The sequence below is a fragment of the Centruroides vittatus genome, unplaced genomic scaffold (assembly GCF_030686945.1).
Source record: "Centruroides vittatus isolate TY-2023 unplaced genomic scaffold, ASM3068694v2 contig_109, whole genome shotgun sequence".
NCBI classification, from domain to species: domain Eukaryota; kingdom Metazoa; phylum Arthropoda; class Arachnida; order Scorpiones; family Buthidae; genus Centruroides; species Centruroides vittatus.
Window position 1 is genome coordinate 99,792 of NW_027120701.1, and position 23,278 is coordinate 123,069.

At 32.3% G+C, this 23,278-nt stretch overlaps 1 protein-coding gene across 1 annotated transcript in view; it reads right to left on the reverse strand.

Annotated features, from left to right (window-relative positions):
* Window positions 1-658: 658 nt before the first annotated feature.
* The window catches only part of LOC136975736 (uncharacterized), a 32,628-nt gene continuing 10,008 nt past the window's right edge, over window positions 659-23,278 (reverse strand). The window contains exons 2-3 of the mRNA XM_067270834.1: window positions 13,896-13,952; window positions 659-1,177 (exon numbers count right to left, since the gene is read on the reverse strand). Coding sequence (XP_067126935.1) covers window positions 1,067-1,177; window positions 13,896-13,952 — 168 coding nt within the window. The 3' untranslated portion in view covers window positions 659-1,066. The remainder of the gene's footprint in view (window positions 1,178-13,895; window positions 13,953-23,278) is intronic.

Sequence of the window (23,278 nt, forward strand, 5' to 3'; positions counted from 1 at the left end):
ACCAGCCCTTCCTTGTGTATGTATATGTTACCGGCAAAACCCGATTTTACGCCAAACTAGTTTGGCGTAAGCGTGTCAGGCCAAACTAGTTTAAAATTATTATTCAAATATATTAATGGTTAAATATATTAATGTTTAATTTAAGTTCATCATAAAACACAAATAAGTTTATTTTTTATTTTAATTTGATTTTAAAAGTTATTTTTATTATTTCGTTTGAATTTTTGAAAATATTTTCGAAAGTTAATTACCTTTAAAAGTGCATGGCTTAATAAAAAAAAATTATAAACTGATAAGTACTGATTATCTTATTTTCATTTTATAGTTTTGTACAAGTGTTGTGTCACTTCTAATCAATACCGTTTTTGGTTAATGTTACCCTAGGTATCGAAGATGGAGGCTCGTCTCCGATTCCAGCGATCAAAAGACAAGGAACAGGCACGTTCTAACCTAACCTAACTTATTCTAATAATTTGGTTGCTAATAATTATGGTAATTTATTAGAATAGGTTAGGTTAGGTTAGAACGCGCGTCCCCAGTGTTCCGTCTTCTCATTCCTGGAATCGGATACGAGCCGCCACCTTCGATATCTAAGGTAATATTAACCCCGTTTTGTATAATTAAGTAGACTAGGTTTAAATAAATATTGTCCATCTAATTGATTGCCTTTTAATTTTATTTTAACCACTTTTTAACCATTATTTTAATTTGCGAACTTCGAGTATTCACCATCATCATCTAACACATTTTATTCACATCTGAATAGATGATTTTACAGAACAGTTTAAAACTAGAGACATTCAAGGGATATCCCATCTAAAAAATGAATTAAATGACTGTACTGAACATCACAGGCAAATTTTTTATTCCAGAGTTATAAAAACTTGATTATTACATTTATAGTTTATAAATTAACATAAAAATAATTTTACTTTCATTTAAAGAAATGTATATATCGTATAACAAAATTTAATGATTAATTTAATAGAAATATTTATTATAAAGCAAAATATATCAAATAATTTTTCTTGTGACGGTTCCAACCTTCGATGCTATTATGTGCACTTCATTCACTATTCAGACATACATTTGCATGCTCACAATGATTCTCTGTCAATTTTGTAGTATTTGTCCAAGATTGATTGAATATCTTTACTTTGCAGAACAATTTTCCATTCTGAAAAACATATTATTTTATAGACTCTATTACTTAATATAGTGGAATATCATTATAATGAACTTTTCAAAATAACAAACTTAGATTTTTCCCTGACCCAACCTCCATAGAAATCCATGACAAATTTTTTCAGTTGTACGAACATATTTATAATGAACTCTCAGTTTAACATTCCTTTTCTGTCGGTCTCAAGAAAATAGAATTTATGCAATTTTCACTTTGCTATAACAATTTCGTTACAACCTCTCTTTGCTATTTTCTATCAACTGGTAAACAAGAGAGAGGCGCACACTCAGAAGTAAATAAAATGTGTATTAATCTTGAAAAGAGCCACAATTTGTCAAAAGAGACAGCTGTGTGGATGACTGTTGCTTTAATCTTATTACCTGCAATATTCTCTGCTTAAGATATGAACATAAGATAGCAGCAAGGGACATCCATGGTAAGGATATATTGTCCATTTTCCTGGTCAGTCCTCTTCGGTATAAGAAAGCAACGAGCAGGAAGAATATGAAGAATATGTTTCAGAAGCATAAATTACTTTAGAACTAAATTTTATTTGAATGAAATAGGTAAAAAACAGCATAAGTGACATTGTTTCATATGTGAACTTCATATTTAACAATTTAACTTTCTTGATAATAATTTATATACATTTTTTATTACAACAAATATTTTTGGAGGTCTCCTGAAGTTCATTATATTGAAATTACACTGTGTATTAGAAAACATTTTAGAAAACATAGAATTATTTACATTAAATAGGTTACCATAGATGATTATTGTTTATTACAAAATAATAATTTTCCCATTTTTAAAGTTTTCTTTCCTCCCTCCCTGGAATTCAGAATCATCAAGATTAGGCTCTGATGAATGTGGACAAGGACAAGGCTGCATTGAAAAATGTACAGATGCAGTGCCAGCTCAATGGGTGATGTGATAAGCAGTCAAAAGTGTTCAAAAGGGGAAAAATCTAAATAAAAATAAGCGAAATACAATGAAGTACTGTAAATGTACTTTAAAGTTGTTCATAAATAGTTCTTACAAGAGTGTCGGTATGAGAAGCACTATTGGCAACCGTTCTGGAAGTAGGAACTGCAAAAATTGATTTTACCTCAAGATTAAGTTATCAAAGATGTTAGCAGCAAGTGTAAACGACTCAATTAGATGATCTCACAATGGTTAATCTCATTTCAAGCCATAATCTTAATGCAATATAACATGTTAAGGCAATTACTGTTCCTAAGGCAATATTTATTTCATATAAATTAATTCAATGGGAATTAAGAAATAACTCAAAAGTAGGAGTAATAGTAGTACTTTTCAATCATATTGTATAAACACAATATGATTGAATACATATGTTATATACACAATAATCATCTATAAATTAAAAACACCACAAAACTATTATCATTTTTGTGCATGTAGAAAAATATTTTAAATTAATTAAATTACAAAGGCATAAAGCATCTCAAAACCAGTATGTTTTTCAACCAGTTAAAATACTCAGAGTGGAAGCAACTGAATACTGTCAAAATGAAAACTGTATGGGGAATGAGGTTACTCTTTATGGCCTTGCACAATCAAAACAGAGTATATGTAAAGGAAGCACATATGGGAGACATGCTTTAATTTCTGTTAAAGCAGTAGTGTTTCAATGGGAAACACTTTAGTTTCTGAAGCATGGAACCCTTTGGGAGAATCAACTGTACTAGTCATTGTTTAACATTGCATACTGGAGATTATCCTCAGTATGCAATGTTACAATATGACTCTCTCAATCCCTTGTCTGTCTTGACTGACATGAGATTGAAAGGGTCGTATGTGGGTGCAACATTGCATAACATCCCTTGTCTGTCTTGACTGACAAGGGATTGAAAGGGTCGTATGTGGGTGCAATTGGCACTGAGACAGACCCTACAGTTACAAGAAACTTTTTATTTGACACAATAGGATCTTACAAGATTTCTGTGATCTCAAAAGTTCAAAGTCAACAGAGGTGTCTATCCTTTCCAAGACAGCCTCAAATGAAGGAGTGTCTGTGGTTTGCAAGTGAGAGTCTCTTTAACATCTCAATGGCTCCAGGACAATGTATTTGACTTTCAATGATGGGAAGTTATAAATCTGAAAAGGGGAGATGGAGACGAAGATAGGCACAAGACACACACAACACAAACTGGTCCAACACTTGAAATTTTCAAGATAAGAAGCTGTCACATCCTTGAAATTCAGGATTTTTATTATTTTCTGTCCCTGATCGCCCATTTCAATTGGTCACTTTCCTCATTATCATTAAGTGGTTGGTCACTCATTGATAAGTATAATGAGATCTCAACTTAGATCACAGGAGAGATCAAAATCAATGTTTATTTTGATCCCAACTGATGATGATTGATCTTAGGACTTACATTCTTCTATTCTTTATATATTTGCAATGTGTTTTTCATACAAAAAAAATTATTTCTAACTTCTTTCTTTTCTTTTCTTTCAAGAACATTTTAATGCAAATTTTAGTGAGCTGTCTAGAGTCTCATTCCCCAAGAAGTTTTCCCATTCATTTTTTGGTATCCCTCACTGCCCCTTTGACAATTTTAACTAGAGAGAAAACATTTTATACCAGTGTCAGGACACTTTATAACTTTGTAATTTAAACTATGCCTTTATCTTTCATAGGATCCAAGAAAAAATTTTTCCCATGTGAAGGGAATTTGGGGTGCTTAGTATCCCAAATCAACGACTATCATTTGATTACTAGTAATTTGTAATGATTTAGTGACTCATTCAAAGGCAATTTTGACATCCCAGTTAATGCAATTATGGAAAATTGAGTGTCTATTGTATTCTCCTTGAAATTTATATTTGAATTAATGTTAAAAACTATTATTAACTAAAATCTTTTTTTATAAATTTGCATAATTTAATGCATATATAGGCTTGACACACTTTGGGTACAGATGTTTATTTTTAGACAAAAAAATCATTAGTTATCTCTGACACGTAGATAGTCACAGCATATCAAATATTTTATAATTCTTATCACAACTACAATAATGGAGATTGTATGCAAAAGCGGAAAATTTTCCATCAGCGTTTATACAAGTCATTAGATGCTTGTATAATAAATACCACTAACTGTTCAAACTCGATGTCAGAACCTCTAACACACACTTCTTTAGTTAACAAAACGTTTTATTTAAACAAAAAGGAACGCTACAGCTTCGCATGTCTGAAAAAAGAAAAAAGGCAGGAAGAGAAGTGTGTGTTAGAGGTTCTGACATCAAGTTTCAACAGGTTATGGGCCCAGATAACTTTAACTGCACGATGCAACTTTCTAGACTTCACATTGGATATTTAGAAGGCAAGTCTAACTGGTCAACGTGGAAATATAAAATTTGCATTGTGTTAAAGAGTATTCCTGGTGTATTGGATGTTGTTGAAGAAAAATTTTGAAACTGGAAGAATTAGATCCCAATGCTTCAAAGGAAGAAAGAATTAGGTATGAAAAAGAACTATTAAATTTTAATTGAGCATCAAACACAAGACCGTGTTATTTATTAAACACTTGGCACTTTTCCACTTCTATTAGTTGAGACGAGATTTTATTTCACTCGTTTCGGGCATTTCGCCCCTCTTCAGTCAACTAATAAAACAATATACAACATTTCAAGTAATATAACACACACTAACAGATACCACTAAAATTAATTTAAAACGTACCGTTAGTTCCTCGAACTCAAGGGTGCGCGTGCATAGCACAATTTGGACCTCAAAGTTACAGCAACAAATGTAAATGTTCTACGTACGGCTAATTAAATTGTAAAATTTCTTTTAAAATATATAAACATACAGGCTTATTTTATACATATCGGTATATTAAACATATTCGGTATCTTACTTTTTTAAAATCGAACGCAATAGATCTTTAATCTTCTTTTTACTAACTTTTTTCTTTTCTTCATTGTTGTTTTATCTTGACATAAAGCAATAAACGTTTGGACCTGGTGTTAACTAAAAAACTCACTTTTCGTCTAGTACTGGCTCATTATTACGCAGTTGTTTGTTGACCATTTGCATATTCTGCTGGTTATGACGATCTGAATTTACATAATTAACTGTATAGCCAAAAGTAGCCAAGTTAGGCTGGATCTGTTGCTTATTTTTTATATTGATTATAATATTCTTAACCAATTCTTGTTTATATTTATGCTTAAATTTTTATTTATAGAATTACTGGACTTTATGATGGCCACGCTCTCTTTAAATTTTCTATTATAAGCGTATTTTTCTTTATATAAAATTTTTCTACCATCTTGATCTATATTACAATTATTAAGTAGGCAATGATCATGAAAAACAGAGTTTACTCGATTGTATCTTAAGTCGGCGACATGTTCCTTTAATCTGATATTTAACTTACGTTTCATTTCTCCAATATAAATATTATTATTCTTACAAGTACACGGAATTTCGTAAACGACATTCTTTGTTTCTTTCGCTTCTGTTCTAGTTTGCTGTATACTCTTTTTATTTTTTAGCCGGGATTTAAGTTTCTCATATTTAGGTGCGAGTTTTATGTCTACCTTTCTTAATTCTTTATTAATTTCTTCATATAATCCTTTTACATATGGAAAACTAATATATCTTATTCCTGAGCCTTGTTTTTCTATTCTTTGTTTGTCGTTTCTATTTGTTTTATCATTTATTTCTTTTTCCCATTTTGTAATTATATAGTTTGGGTATCCATTTAATATAAATTTATTTTTTAATTCTTTTATATATTTAGACATATTACTTAACTTACTGGTTCTATTTTTAATTTTTTCATATTCCATTGCAAAGACGTTATATTTGATATATAAAGGTATATTAGAGTTATATTTGATAGTCGTACTAATAGTGCAAGGCTTTTTAAAAGGTTCAAATTCGATACTATTTCTATTCCTTGTAATCCTAACGTCCAAGTAGTTAATGCTATTATTAATACTGTCTTCTTCTTCTGTTTTAAACTGAATTCGTTTATTTAAATTATTTATAAGGACTTCTATCTGGTTGATTGTAATTTCAGAAGTATTGTACATAATCAGAATATCGTCAACATATCGTACATAATCAGAATATCGTCAACATATGTAAAGTTAAATATCAGATTAAAGGAACATGTCGCCGACTTAAGATACAATCGAGTAAACTCTGTTTTTCATGATCATTGCCTACTTAATAATTGTAATATAGATCAAGATGGTAGAAAAATTTTATATAAAGAAAAATACGCTTATAATAGAAAATTTAAAGAGAGCGTGGCCATCATAAAGTCCAGTAATTCTATAAATAAAAATTTAAGCATAAATATAAACAAGAATTGGTTAAGAATATTATAATCATATAAAAAATAAGCAACAGATCCAGCCTAACTTGGCTACTTTTGGCTATACAGTTAATTATGTAAATTCAGATCGTCATAACCAGCAGAATATGCAAATGGTCAACAAACAACTGCGTAATAATGAGCCAGTACTAGACGAAAAGTGAGTTTTTTAGTTAACACCAGGTCCAAACGTTTATTGCTTTATGTCAAGATAAAACAACAATGAAGAAAAGAAAAAAGTTAGTAAAAAGAAGATTAAAGATCTATTGCGTTCGATTTTAAAAAAGTAAGATACCGAATATGTTTAATATACCGATATGTATAAAATAAGCCTGTATGTTTATATATTTTAAAAGAAATTTTACAATTTAATTAGCCGTACGTAGAACATTTACATTTGTTGCTGTAACTTTGAGGTCCAAATTGTGCTATGCACGCGCACCCTTGAGTTCGAGGAACTAACGGTACGTTTTAAATTAATTTTTGTGGTATCTGTTAGTGTGTGTTATATTACTTGAAATGTTGTATATTGTTTTATTAGTTGACTGAAGAGGGGCGAAATGCCCGAAACGAGTGAAATAAAATCTCGTCTCAACTAATAGAAGTGGAAAAGTGCCAAGTGTTTAATAAATAACACGGTCTTGTGTTTGATGCTCAACATATAAGAAAACACGGTTTCAAGAATACCTATATTAAATTTTACTAATTACGATAGTAGTGCCTTGTTGGTTTTAACTTGCAATTTGTTTGAAGAAACTTTAAAGAAAGTCATGCTTTTTACGACAGCACGATACATTTGGTTAGAATTACATAGATTATTTGAAGGTGTCTGCGAGAACAAGACATGACATTTGTACGAATTTTTTGGTTATAAACATCAAGTTGGAGATATGGCCAACCATTTATCAAAACTAAAAAACATTTGGAATGGTTTGAATGTAGAATTGGCAAAGGATGAAGGAATGCAAAAGTTGCCAGATTTATTGTTAATTTGTAAAGTCTTAGATACTTCACCTGACAGTATCTGGCTTCTTATTTTAAAAAAGGATACTACCATAGATAATTTAACCGTTCAATTGTGCTTGTATGAAAAAGCTTTAGCTTCTAAGGATAATGAAAACAAAAATCAGGAGGTCTTAGTTACTAACACAAGTAAGAAGCTGTTCAAATCTAAACCAGCGGGAAAATCTAGATCGGATATAGTTTGTCACTATTGTCACAGATCTGGTCATAAAATAAAGTATTGTTTTAAAAGGAAAGAAGACAGTAGAATTAAACAAGAAAATAGTTATCTGCAGAATCTCATAAAGATGATAATTGTAATATGATAATTGATATTCAATTGATGATAACTGTATATTCAACATAATTAACAATTATGTTGAATACAGTACTTAGTGAAAAGACTGTTGGTATGTGGACAATGGAGCTACAAGTCATGTTACCTATCAACAAAATTTATTTTGTGATTTTGAGCACTTTAAAGATTTGCATTCAGTTACCACAGCAGTAGAGACAAAATATCTGCAATAGGTAAAGGAACAATTGAAGTTGAAGCATATGTGGATAATACATGGAATAAAATTACATTATGTAATGTTTGGTTGGTACCAGTTCATAAGAAAAATCTATTTTTAATGTTAGCGGCTCAGGATCATCATAACTAGCTTATTTATAACAAAAGCTGAAGAATGTAAATTAAAAGTTGATGGATGTGTAATAATAACTGGTAGACATAACCAATAGGGAGGTCTTTTTAAGCTTAATTTAAGAAGTGTAATATATAGTGAGCCACGTGAGGTGAGGTAAGTGCAGTTTCTAAGTCAAATTTATTACAGATCTATCACGTGAGGCTGGATCACCAAGACGAGAGACATGTGAAACAATTGCAGAATGTGTTAAAGTTGACTTGGATAATGAAATATGTGAAGGATGTGTTTATGGCAAATCTCATATATTAAAGTTTGGAACATGTCCACGTGCTACAAAACTGGGTGAACTGATACATACGGATATATGTGGACCATTTGAACCATCTATGTCTGGTTATAGATACTTTGTTTTATTTAAAGATGACTTTTCAAGATTTCAATTTATCTATTTTATTAAGGAAAAGTCTGAAGTGTCTGATAAGCTAAAACAGATGATAGCTGAAGTTAAAGTTACTGGACATACAGTCAAAGAAATTCTTAGTGATAATGGCAGAGAATTTGATAATGCTATCATTAGAAAAATGGAATAAGACCAACGATTGACTATGCCATATACTCCAGAATAGAATGGCTGCTGTGAACATGAAAATAGAACAGTAGTTGAGGCAGCAAGGTCCTTAATGTATACTAATAAAAATTTCACTCAAAAGCTATGGGCAGAGTTAGTAAATACTGCAACCTATATCCTAAATAAAACAAGTCCATCAAGTTTCAACACTGACAAATGGTATATATATATAAGCTACCATCTACTAGAAAATAATACTTTAGAAATAGATAATTTAAGAACTCTCCTAAAATATTAATTCAAAATCCTTTGAATATACAAAACTTATTTCAAAATCTACACATCAGATTAAACTTGTAACAGTTTAAATTAATTAAAATATATCCCAAAGTGCATCCAACCTATACTTCAAATATATTTTGTGTTTCAAAACTGAAACATAAAAATAGAAAGTAGGATGTAATTAATTGATTTATAGAATAAATGCATTTTGAAGCTTTCTCAGACTCTTGGGATGTGGAGAAAACTGCCAGATGTTTTGCAGTTTTAGTGACACTTATGTATAGATAGTCAATTTGTTTCAGTACATTTATATGAAAACTAAAGCTGCTTTCAAACTGCCGGTGACAAGCATAAAAACCATTATTTTTTAACTACGGGCTCATTAATAGCTTTTTATGGCCAAACTTATTACACCATTAAGAATACAGATAAACTATGAAGTCAGTACATCACTTTATTAAAATTTTTTCTGGTTGGTATGCATTTCAAACAATCCCTCATCCTTGTTTTGCCAGTAACACTAATGAAATTAGAAGCCATTAATTTCAGTTGTAACTTTATAATAATTTATGATACTGTGTACAATTTATATGTAGTGTACCACTAAATTTACATAAACACTGCATATAAACAGTATTAAAGTTATCCTTCTACATTTCTTGACAACAATCATTGAATACCTAAACATATAGTGATTATAATGATATACAGTGGTGCCTCATATAACATACTTAATCCGTTCCAGGTGCACGTCCTTAAGTGAAACGTCCGTTATACGAAACACATTTTCCCATAGAAATACATGTTAAAACATCTAATTTGTTCTGCAGCATAAAATAACCGTACTGTATCATTAAAAAAATGAACATGGGGTGTGTTCTTTTATTCCTCCACGGAACTCTGCGCGAGCGACATCCATTTAAAAATTCCTGCGGAGCGCATTCCTAAATTCCGATGGGAGTGCGCGCCATCGAACAGCAAAAACAGCTGTTTGTAGCAGTAGTTTACGGTGGAAAGCAACATGGCATCCTCCATGGCTCAGATAGTTTCGTTTCAGGGTCCACTATGTGGTTTTATGAATGAAAATTTAGAAGTTGTGAAAGTGCAAGTTAATGCACACGGTGATGTAAGTGTCTTTTCAAATATTTTTCAAATGGTAGCCTGCATTCTAATTTTTTTCGAGGTTATTTTGAATACTCTTTCAACAAATAATCCATTTTATGGTTAAATTTTACAATTGGGACTCTTTTTTGACTTTAAAAGCTCATATTTTAGAATTATAGATTCCTTCATCACCATACTATCGATAGTGTGGGCGCCGCCATCTTTCTTTCTTTTACTGTCGTTCCTAAATGCCTACAAACAGCAGCGCACTCCCACAGTAGCAGAGACACGGAACGACCACTATTAAAGAAAGCACCCCTAGTTTGAATTTCCTGCATAATTCACACATTGGATCAATTGGTGCAAGAAAGGCATCAGTTTGCAATTTCTGAGCTCAGTAAGGAGTTTCCTCAAATTTCAAGGTCCACACTGTATACCACTGACTGACAGTGTTAAAGGTTGGCTGAATGGCCTGGCGGCAATGTTCTGTGACATGGGTATACAAAAGCTAGTGTCACAGTAAGATGTCTGCTTGAATCAAGAAGACAATTATGTGGAAAAATAGCCTGTACTACTGTAAAAACTGTAACTACCTTCTACAAATAAAGTGGTTTTGTTCTTCATTCTTTGTTTTTATTCTGGGTCAGTGGAGATTTAAAAAAAAAATAACCTTTGTACTATTAAATGATATCGTAATAAACCAGTAATCAACTCCTTTCTATTCTTTTGTAATGCGCTTAATAGAAAGATTGCGGCCAAAGTTTCCAATGCAAAAATGTGTACATCGGACATTCAGTACCATCTTCCTGTAAGCTAGAAGTTTGACAATGGCATTTGGAACGTCAAGCATGATTCCACTGATGTTCCAAATGACATTCTCAAACTTCTAGCTTACAGGAAGACAGCACTGAACGTCCAACATACACATTTTCACGTTGAAAACTTCAGCCACAACCTCTCTATCATTTCTTTACTGAGCAGAGTGCTTCATAAGTCAGAAAGTGTTTTGTCTGTAATCAAAATTTAAGGCAACAGAATGCCCATTAAACAAATTTTTGCAAATATGGTAAAGCCAATGTCATGATGAGGCTGCAATTTTGAAATTCCATCTACAGGCTGAAATATTTGAGGTCAAAATTTACCACGTAGAGTCTATAGGCCAATTGCCGGTTGTAAGCTGGTCATGTGAGTGTCTGATTGCAGTAAATTTACATTCATCCTTATGACAATCTTTTATTTTTATCTTTCAGGTGGGTGTTTAAAATGCACAACCACACTTGTGTGTATTTTAAATGTTTCTTGACATTTTTTCAGTTATGATGTTGGATATGTCCTCCTCAGAACTTGTGTGTTTTAAACTGCTTTAGACAGAACGTTACAAACATGTTACCATATTTATGTTCTTGTGTAAAACCAAAACAGAAAACCTATGGCACAGAGCCCAGTTTCCTTTTCATAGAAAATACCTAGCATTTTATCATTTCATTTTTCCTATTTTTATTGATAGTTGGCCCAATGTAAGATTACACTTAGTCAATAACAACTATGCCTATTTTAGAGGAGATAGAGTGATGGAATGAGATAGTTCTGTGGTAATTTTGCTACATGTGTGAGTACTTAAGATGTAGACTACAAAGAGTTATTAATAATAAATACTTAATATGTTGTCTAGGTTACAATATTAATTATAAGCTTAATAATAGCTTTTTACAGCTATACTTATTACACTAAAAACAAAAAAGGACAAGCTATGAAAATCGGTACATCACTTTATTACTACTTTTTCTGGTTAGTATGCATTTCAGACACTGTCCCTCATAGCTTGTCTTTTTTTTCCTTACAGTGTAATAAGTCTAGCTGTTAATATTTTAACCTAGACAAGAAGCTTATTACAGTACTTGTTATTTTTATTATTTCTCTTTGTAACATGTTTAGACTAGTCATTATTATTGCACTTTTGTCTTAGTCATCTGTCATTCAAAAGTTAGTGTTGTCATAATAACAGTACTTGCCAATCGACATGAATTTCCCACAATTCTTTAAGAACAAGGTGAATGAATGTATAATCCTTGTAAAAATATATCCTTTTATAATGTCTCCAATCTTTTTGTTACTTATAGTCTCACAGACTTCTTGTTTTTACTATAAATACAAAAGCACGCGAATTAGTTTTGGCATTGATTGGTAATGGTAATACAGTTGAGGTCACTAGACTATCTCTAGTCGCCATTACAGGCAGTCTGAAAGCAGCCTAAATGTGGAATATACAAGCTTATTTATAACCTTAAAAACTTAGTGATTCAACCAGTGCAAAAGAAAATAAAGAGAATATGTTAACTAACTCTCTCTCTCTCCCACTTGACAGTATTTTGTCACCTAAGTGTTGTGCGAAAATTGCCACTTGATGATTTATCACAGTCTTCAAATTTGTTTAATTTTAATTAAAAATTCTTATCTTAGATGGCAGCCCTCTGCAGTACTGTACATGCAGCACTACACTGTTTCATATTTTTAACTAGATGGCAGGGTTATTTTTTTGAGGTGTGGAAAACACTCGGCTTTGCTGTTCTGTTGAGCATTTTGCAATTTTTACTGAATATATTTATTGCATTATTTTGTAATTATTTTAAGTCTTACTGTCTGTAAGATATATTTTCTACATATATGTCATAATTTCTGCATAGTTTCATTTGTGACTTTTTCAAAAAACAGAAAATACGTGATTTTTTCGTTATTTTTTAGTATTGTTTTATTTTTTCATTATACTTCTGTTTACTGCTAAATCGGCAAATCCTACATACAGATTTATTATTTATAGAATTTATTGTATTGTTTATAAATAAATAAAACCATACAATAAATTACATTAATATATATATATATATATATACACACATATAAGATTTATTGATAAAGCAGTGAACAAAAGTATAATAAAACAAAAAAACTAAAAAAAACGAAAAAAACTAAGATAAAACAAAAGATCGCATGTGTTTCCTTTGTTTTCTTAAACCAAAATGATAAATTAATTTTTGATATTAATGTATGAAAACCAAATAATCAAAAACTATACAAACATGTATACAGAATTTTTTTAATAACTTTATGATAAAAATTGAATTTTTGATAAATAATATGTCTAGTGACCTTGAGTGACTGATATTTGTCTTGTGTGTTTTCAAACTGAAGCACTAAAACCCGTAGAGCCAGTTGGGAAGAGAAAGGTTAAACCAGTTATTTTGGGAATACAGTAGAGTGTCGTTAATCCGAATCAATTGGGGACGGGTTGTTCGGATTGGTAATTTGTTCGGATAATCGATTATGTACGAAAAAATATATTAACCTGTCTGATGTTAAAATTTTTCTCTGTTGCGTGTCACTTTGTGTTGAATTTTCGTCGATTTTAAGCCTAACGAAAATTTTTATAATAATAGTCGAGGCTATTGTATCGATAAAAATTATTTCTTTATTTTGTACAAACAAAATAAATATATTGAAGAATATAAAAACATGAAAATTATACTTTAGAAGTAAATCTAGTATCAAAAACATTCGATTCAGCATGATACAGTCCTACTGAAAATTGTTCGGATAACCGGCGATTCGGATTACCGGGGTTCGGATTTACGACTCTCCACTGTATTTCAAAAATAGATAATTCAAACTTTCTCACATTCTCCAGTGTTTGAATTAAAATATTTCACTGTACTTTGTATGTATTGAAGAATATATCCAATAACTTACATTTGCTCCAGGTTCTCGTAATAAGAAAGATATCTTGTAATTTATTCCAGCCACCACCTAAAATAAGAGAATAATATTAAGCAATTAATTTGTTAAAATAAAAATACTGTTTAATTTTCTCAGTTGCTTCCAATCACAAATAGCATGTAGCCATTCCAAACAAGCTTTAGGCCATATTCAAACTAGAACAGCCAGTGATTTTGTCAGCCAAAATACCAGAGATGCCAGACATCAGGACAAAACCATCCATACATAAAGTCCTGTGACAGAGAATGATGCTTTGTTTAACCAATTATAGAAAACTTATATGTACTGTACAGGTATCTTGCAATTGCAATCACATTAACTATAGTTTTTAGACCCATCTAAAAATTCTCAAATTAGTCAGGAAACAGGGGGACCTAATTCTTGCATTCTGTAAAAACAGGTAAGATTGGCTATAATGTAATAATCTTAATCTTTGCTATCGTTACTTTTTGCCCAAGCAACACCGGGCTTATCTGCTAGTCTTCTATATAAATAAAAATGTAACGGTTCGTTTGTTCAAAGTCTTAAATCTCGGAAAGTTGTTAACCGATTGCTTTGAAATTTTGACATAACGTTGCATTCAAATATGCGCATGTTTTTATATTATATACATGTCGAAATTCCCCCTGCAGGGGAGAGGCCTTAATCCTGTCCCTCTGACAGGATTAAGGCTGACTGTGAAGAACTTGGCTTCTATTATACTATTTTAAATGTGGTTTTTTTGTGTTTTAATAGGATTTGTGAAGAGAATGTACACTAAGAAGGGAGTTTTTGAAATTTCCCCCGCAAGGAGTGTTATACTTTTATAATAGATACATTTTGAGCCACAGCAACACGTGGCCCAGTACAGCTAGTATAAATATAAAATTGAATTTTAATTAGGAAAATTTATTAGTGTTTTCTTTTTACTTTCAGGGTGCACGAGCTTCTTGGCTCCTCTGGGTGTGTCACTTGTATGAATATAACCTAAACGGTAGTGGCGTGCCGTGACATTTGATGATAGTAAAGCTGTGTAGGGAAGAAGCCGACTTCAAGGAGCAATCCATCAGTGATGGTCTAAGGTCCATTCGTATTCGTTTGATAAGCCAGTAAAAACCGCAGACTTCTCTAAATGTATTTTTAATTAATAGATTATCTAACACACTTAATAAATAAGCAAGTTCAATATAATTACCTCTGTTATATTAAATTCAATAGATTCCCTATGCCATCTAAATGCCAATTCTTGCTTCGATAACATTTACTAATTTAGATATAATATATCTATTAGCTGTAACTTTGTTATAATTTTCAATGTTTATTTTATATTGTTTACTAATGTTAAATTCTATTCTATTTTGATTTCCAAATTGCTTCAATTTTACGAAAGAATCGATGTGACATTTACAATTCGTGTCTTTTGTCAACTTTACTCAAATCGTCAAAGCCATTCTTATTCCACACACTAATTTTATTTGAAAATAGTAGGTAAGGACAACAAAACAATTTTTGCATTTTTATGCATCCACAAAGTCATTTTGTCTTCAGAAATTTTATTATGAAAATGTCGAACAAATTCTTTTGTTGATGTCATTGGTCATTGGTCTCTCTCTTTTAATAGTGTTTTCTTTTTCATTATATGGTCTTGAGCCAAAACTTTTTTGAAATAAATTTTCAATATCACAATCACATTCTAAATTGCTAGCCATGATATAAGGGCTAAAATTAAAAATAAAATTATAAAAACTTACTTGTTAAAATATTGGGACCTTGAATAAGTTCTCGCTGTTTTTTCGTAAAAATTAATGCTTTATTTAAAAAAAGTCATAAAAAACATGTCACTGAAAGTATTGTCCATCACTAGCCACTACTTTCTCCCATCGTTCAGGCAGCATTTGAATTCCATGTCGGAAAAATGATACGTCTTTTGAGGCTATCCAAGAATCAACCCAATTTTTGGCATCTTCATAAGAATGGAAGTGCTGCTCAGCCAGGCCATGTGCCATCGATCGGAACAAGTGATAATCGGAAGGGGCAATGTCTGGTGAATACAGCGGGTGGGGTAGGACTTCCCATTTAAGTGTTTCCAAGTAGGTTTTCACCGGTTGTGCAACATGTGGCCGAGCATTGTCATGTTGCAAAATCACTTTGTCATGTCTCTGCTCGTACAGTGGCCATTTTTCTTTTAATGCTTGGCTCAAACACATCAATTGTAGTCGATAGCAATCTCCTGTGATGGTTTCATTCGGTTTGAGCAGCTCATAATAAACTACACCTAGCTGATCCCACCAAATGCAGAGCAGAAGCTTTGAGCCATGGATATTCGGCTTTGCCGATGATGTTGATGCATGGCCAGGCTTACCCCACGATTTTCTACGCTTAGGATTATCGTAGTGAATCCACTTTTCATCCCCAGTCACGATACGATGCAGAAAACCTTTCCTTTTCTGCCGTTGAAGCAGCTGTTCACACGTAAAAAGACGCCGTTCGACGTCTCTCGGCTTCAACTCGTACGGCACCCAATGTCCTTGCTTTTGAATCATTCCTAATCCTTTCAAACGTTTTGAAACTGTTGTATGATCAACTCCTAATGATTCTGCAAGTTCAGCTAGCGTCTGACATGAGTCTTCATGAGGTAATGCCTCCAATTCCTTGTCTTCAAACTTTTTCGGTGCGCCAGAACATTTTTTATCTTCAATGTCAAAATCATTATTTTTGAAGCGTCTAAACCAATCTCTGCATGTTGTTTCCGACAGAGCATGGTCACCGTAAGTCTCAACAAGAATTCTGTATGCTTCAGCTGCAGATTTTTTTTGAATAAAATAGTGCAATAAAATTCCCCGCAAATACTCTTTTTTTGGCACAAAATACGACATTTTTAACACCACGAGAAAAAAAGTTGTTAACACTTCGGCGAAATGACATATACTGATTTTCAAGGTCGCTTATTGTACTTCCTTACAGATGCGTCACCATCTAAAAATACACACACACAGTTCTAGTAACGCCACCTACTGTAAAACAACGAGAACTTATTCAAGGTCCCAATAAAATGTGTGATGGATATACAATTATACGTACCCGTTAGAAAATATTCAATTGTATGAATATAGTTTTAAAGAAAATTATAATTAAATATAGTTTTGTGAAGAAATGTACTGTACATAAAAATAACAAAATATTCTTTACTTTTTAAATATTAAAACAATCCACTTAGTTAAAATTGTTCCCTACCAGTCGCTCACGGATGGAATCAGAGACGATCTTGGTAGGTGTGCAGTGCGTGCATGCAACAGGTGCCGATACCAGTTAATGTCAAATGCCTCTTTTGTCGCATCACTAATACACCTCAGAGGATGCGACAGGGTTGTTGTAAATTTTAAACGTTTCTCACCATAGCTGTAAAAAATCTAAATTTGTTAAACTTAATAGTCATTTGTTTTCTAATTAATTCGTTTTAGGACCAGGTGTCCACAGAAATTTCCAAAATTTACAACTTTTCGGTCACTCTCATTGAACTGGAAGAATTTCTGTCTTTATTACGTCTAATATTATGAAGAAATCAGTCCCCACTGTACGCGGCTAGAAATTGGTTCGGTTAAGCTTTTGTTTAAGTAAAATTCCGTCTCTTTCGGCAGGATTTTGTCCCCAATTCCCTAATCGCTTAATTATTTAACTTCTTCTTAAGTAGAAATAAGTTGAAACCAGTTACTTTGTACTTGAATATTTGTAGTCTTGGGAAAAAAGTGGAAAGACAAATTTTTATGACAACAGATACATAAATCGTAAATTTAAGGAAAATAAATTCTAGAGCTTTTTCTGTACCTCATGTATCTCTCTCATTCATTAAATTTAGTTGTAAATGATGCTACCAAAGTAACAGTTAATTTTTTAACATTGTACAAGAATTGTACTTGTTTTTTTCTACATCCCCTTATAGATGGGACATACAAAATCGTAATATTACTGGTTTAACATTGAAATCTGTATACAAAATCGTAATATTACTGGTTTAACATTGAAATCTGTAAGTAATATAAGATGGGTGAACAGAATAAAAATATCAAAAACTTTAATGGATTTTTTTAAACTCCTGTCAACTATACAGAACTATCATAAAAACATACCAGTAAATTTCTATCGGTTGGGTTAGGTTATAAATCTACTTGTGATTCACATAATGGGGCGAGGGGGACCAAATATCTATCAGGCAGGTGGCTAACAGCCTGAAACCGGTCCTGGATAGAACCATTGAAAGCATTATACGTGTAGCTTCCACCAGCTAAACCGGTGAGGTTGGTGCTCTGCAAAGCACATGCACGAATGAGTATAATCTGGCTGTCTGGAAGCTGACAATACGGCACTTCCATTCTGCCACTAATATTCGAATATACAATAGCAATCTTATCGTTTTTTTCACATGTAGTATAGAAATTTGTAATAAGATACATAATGCAGTTATAATAAAATATTAATTTTAATTATATGAAATTAATTGCACAATATGTATTTATTTTTTAGAAAATACAAGGGAAGCGGCACTTCCACTGCTTCCAATAACAGCATGCCACTGCTAAACAGTTCTTAAAATAATTTTGAAAAATATATCTTGATTAATTGACTTTTGAACACATCCTTTGTAAGAACAAGAAGCTTAGCACAACTTATAAGGATACAAATAAAGACTTTGGAGGAAGTGAAAGTCATAATGTTGGTTCAAGTAACAAACTTCCGGATGACAGAAAAGGCTAAAATATATGAGAAAGTTTAAAATGAAGTGACCAACGTGGCAGATGTAGATGATTTATCGGCAACATGGATGAAGAAATAACAAAAGGAAAAGTAGAATCTATTGATTTCCCCAGTTTAGCAATTTATTTGTTGAATTTTGAACACAGTGCCAAATTTTAGACAATTCTTTGATAAAAGAAAAAATGCCAGACAAGTTATGATGGAAGCAGGCTTAGGCCCTTCTCCAGAACAAGGAACAACTCTCATTCTTAATTCTATTTTGTAATTGTTCTCAGTACTGCAAGATGTGACGGACCAAATTTGTCCAAAAACATTGCTTTTCAAAGAAATCTATTGGTTCATTAAACAGCTGCAATAAATTTATTGCTAATATAGTACAATAAATTGACCTAATTCCATTGCTTACAACAGAAACTATTATTTTCATTAATAGCCAACTTCCAACAACAGCTACAAAATATTATTGATTTTTAATGCTACTCTTAGTAACTTTTTAGTATAAGAACAAACACAAAAATACTCTGTACTATCCAAATTTTTTAACTATGCAAGTATATCTTAACCACTCTGCAGTGACCGATGGATATATCCGTCAAGGGCGATCATGTGGCAGTCGTGAGGGATGGATATATCCGTTAAATTCTTTTGGGGGTATCGCCAAAAACTACCGCAAAAAAGAAATTCACATAAAAAATGAATTGTGTAACAATAAAAAAAGACTTTTCTTTACTAGACATAACTGTTTACAAAATCTTTTTCCGAAACGGTAATGAGAAAAAAGGCATTAAAAAATACTTTAAAAATTTCCCATGTTTATTCTCCACTACTTTGGGATAGCACCATACCTGACTATCCCACTGTTGAAAGGTTAAAATTGTCAACTGATATCGATACTGTAATTCAACATTTATTTTACTATTTACATTATGTGTTGCACCATCGGATGGTCATTTGGCCTCACCAAAAAACAATACATCCCCATAAAATCACAAAAATAAACAACAAAATAAAAATATAACAAAAACATAGTTGTGTTACAAGCAATTTCATGAAAATACAAACATGATTTATTTCACATCATTCTTATCATGATGCAAAGATAAAACTTTCAGTAAAAAATGTTTTATGAATACAATGGGTGATCAATTAACGAACATAATCCATTCCAAGACATTGTTCGCTATCCGAATTGTTCGTTAACCAATTATCAATTTACCGTAGGTTTTTATGGAAATTTAATTAATTCATTCTAGAGACTGCAAAAAAAAAAAAAATAATTACTATGTTACTACATTTATTTATATGTAATAATAAAAACACACATATACACACAGTCTTGCATTTTTATTAGTCATGTTTTTTCCGTTTGAGGGGGTTAAAGAATCTGTCTAATGTCGATTGCTTTCCTCTCTTCTTCAGGATTTTTCAGAAGTAATTAATAGCATTGTAATTGTAGAAATTCCCAAGCCTCAACCTGGTTTGGATGCCATTCTAAGACTGTTGTTCTGACATCCTCTTACTTTTTCAAAAAATGTTTAATAGCAGATATCGGCATTAATCCTCTTTTTGAGGGGGGGAAAAAACTTATCTCTCAGTTTCTTGGTGTTCTTCATTCAAGACTTCTTGGTGTTCTTCTGTTGTCAGATCCATTTAGGTTCCATTATGAGCTCTTCAATGTTCTTTATTTCTCAAATGTGATTTTTGTTATTCCTTTAGCTGCTTGAGTCTTCTCGATTATACTGTATCTTTCTTAAATAAGATTGAACTGCGGCCTACTGTAGACCTGTTCAAGCCATACTGCCCAGCAACATTAGGCATCTTCTGCCTACTCTTTCCTTTGCTATTATACTCTCATCTTTCAAAAAGAAAAACCCACACAAAACTTAACGCATGACAGTCTCGTGAATACAATAAAAATATTGTTTCTGTTAGAAAAATAAAAGGCTGAAATTACAAGGGAGAGTTTCAAAGTTCAGAGGAATACTATCTGATTGGTATATACCGGTTGAACATCGACGTCGACGTCTCCCACACTCCGAAAAGTTTCGAATTGTTGTCCGAAGACAAGAGAAGACCAATCGATATTCGTTATTTTAAGTTGCTTCTACTTGTGTTTGTTCTGTGAGGTGTTCGTTATCCGATCATGTGTTCGTTGTCTTAACATAAAAATCTTTCGCAAAAGTGTTCGTTATCTGATTTGTTTGTTAACAGATCACCCACTGTATTCTAATGGTTTTATTGATAAGATTCTGTCAAAGTACACTGCATGTGCCTTTAGTTCTGGAAAACAGGATCTTGATTATATTATAGAGGAGTCAGAGTTGGACTATGGTAAATCAACTAATTTTTAAACAAGGGAATAATGCTCTTTTCACTTTTAAAACCAGAGGTGACAAATACCCAAATCAGCAATCCATAATCTATGACATAAAATGTGAAACAAAGTACAAATTTAGTAATAATAAATCAAGTTTCTCCAAATAGCTCTGCAAACAGTCTGACTTATTTTGTTCATATAGTTAATAATTGAATTGTTTATGGTAAATGCAGGATTTGAAGGCTCTCATAAGCGCAAACAACATTATGACAGTTTTACTTACATTAATTTTTAAGTTTAAAATATTGGTAACTGTGCTATTAGGTAACAAAGATATTAATGTATGGCTAAATATTTGGATCATGGTTGATAACTTTAACAATTGCACATGCAAAATAAAAATTATTTCACAAATTAATTTTTTAACACTGTTCCAACATAGTAAAGTCCTTACATATTGACATGTGAGCAATGCACAACATACAACACATGGTAAAGAATGCAGCACAAAGACATAGGAGAATGAGAAATATACATTTTACCTTCTGTGCTCAGCATACATATTAGCATTTCATGCTTTCTACTCTCACCATTCATATACATAGAATGTACTTTCATACTAAACCAGTCACCCTCTGACTTCATAATTGACTTTTCTGGATCATACATCATCTCTGAGATGGAGCACTATCTTCTAAATTCTACCTCTAGAGATGCCGCAAATACAGGGTTGTAATAATTAAAGTTGCCCTACTCAGACTTGTATAGAGCCCATTCTCATTGATGTGTTTTGATGAAACTTGGTATATACGTTATATGGATATGGAGAAAAGGAAAAGGCACAAAAATATTTAGTTCATATTTCTACCACTAGGTGAAAAATGCTATGCAGCAGATGCTATGCAAATTAGGAACCTTTTAATTAATTATTAATTAAAAAGCCAGTAGTTAATGTCGTTCTTTATCACTCTATCATGCTTTTACAGAAGAAAGATCGAGCTTTACTGGTAAAGTTGTTTCATCAGAATGGTAGTAATGGTTTGGCTGCACTGCAAGAATATCGACACTTGAAAGGCTTGCAAGTAGGGCCTATGTTGGGATATGGCTTTGAGAAAGATGATTACCAAATTTGAAGAGACTGGAGAGTTGTGTGTATTGCCAGGAAGAGGTCAGAAAAGGATTTCAAATGAAACTGTGAAGCATGTCACCTATTGAGCAGTATCATGTGATTTGTCTCTTCCTTGCTGTATGGTTCGAAAAATTATGCAATCCATTTTATAGTGGTATCCATACAAGATTCACATGTTGCAAAAGCTGCACCCTCAAGATCAAGAACACACACAGTTTGCTTGCCAGTTTTTGGCCAGAATAGCCAACATGCATGGCCACGAAACATTTTGTGGTCAGACAAGGTGAATTTCACCCAAGACAGAGCAGTGAATACTCAGAACTGTCACATGTGGGCTACTGTAAGACCTGATGTTATGCATGAATAGCCTCTGCACTCTGATTACATCACTGTTTGATGCAGTTTCACTTCTGATTTCATTCTTGGCCTCTTATTCTTTGAGGAGATCACACCTCAAGGCCCTAAAATGTGTTCCTTGATGGGTGCCCATCACATCAAACTTCTGTTGCATTACATCATTCCTGCTTTACAAGAACAAGAATGTTTAGAGATTACTGTCTTCATGCAACTTTTGGTTGTGGAGATTATCTGAAAGATCATGTCTATAGAGGAGACATACGGACTCTGCCTGAAGTGAAAGCAAGCATAACACGCCATGTTGCTGCAATTCCTCAAAAAACCTATCTGGCTACTGTTGAAGGCTCTTTGAACATGTGATTGACACAAAGAGATTGCACATTGAACAATTGTGAATAAAAATCTTTTGTGCATTTCCATTTTGTTTCTTGTTCTTCATGTGTCATTTTTTTACCTAGTGGTAGAAATCTGAACTAAATATTTTTTGTATTTTCCTTTTCCCCATGGTCCATATAACATATATACTAAGTTTCATCAAAATACATCAATGAGAACAGGCTCTATACAGGTCCAAGTTAGGCAACTTTAATTATGACCACCTTGTAGTTTTATCTGATAGCAACTAACTATATGCCACATTCATAACTGTAGCTTTCTACATCTTAATTACATATATAAAGGGCTTTACTATGCATACTATATACTTTAACAATGTACAGTGGTGCCTTGCTCCATGACAGCCTTAGATAACAATATACTTGGTTAACAAGTTGCTGTAAGAAAAAAATGTTTTGGATAACGATACAGGCTTTGGTTAACAAT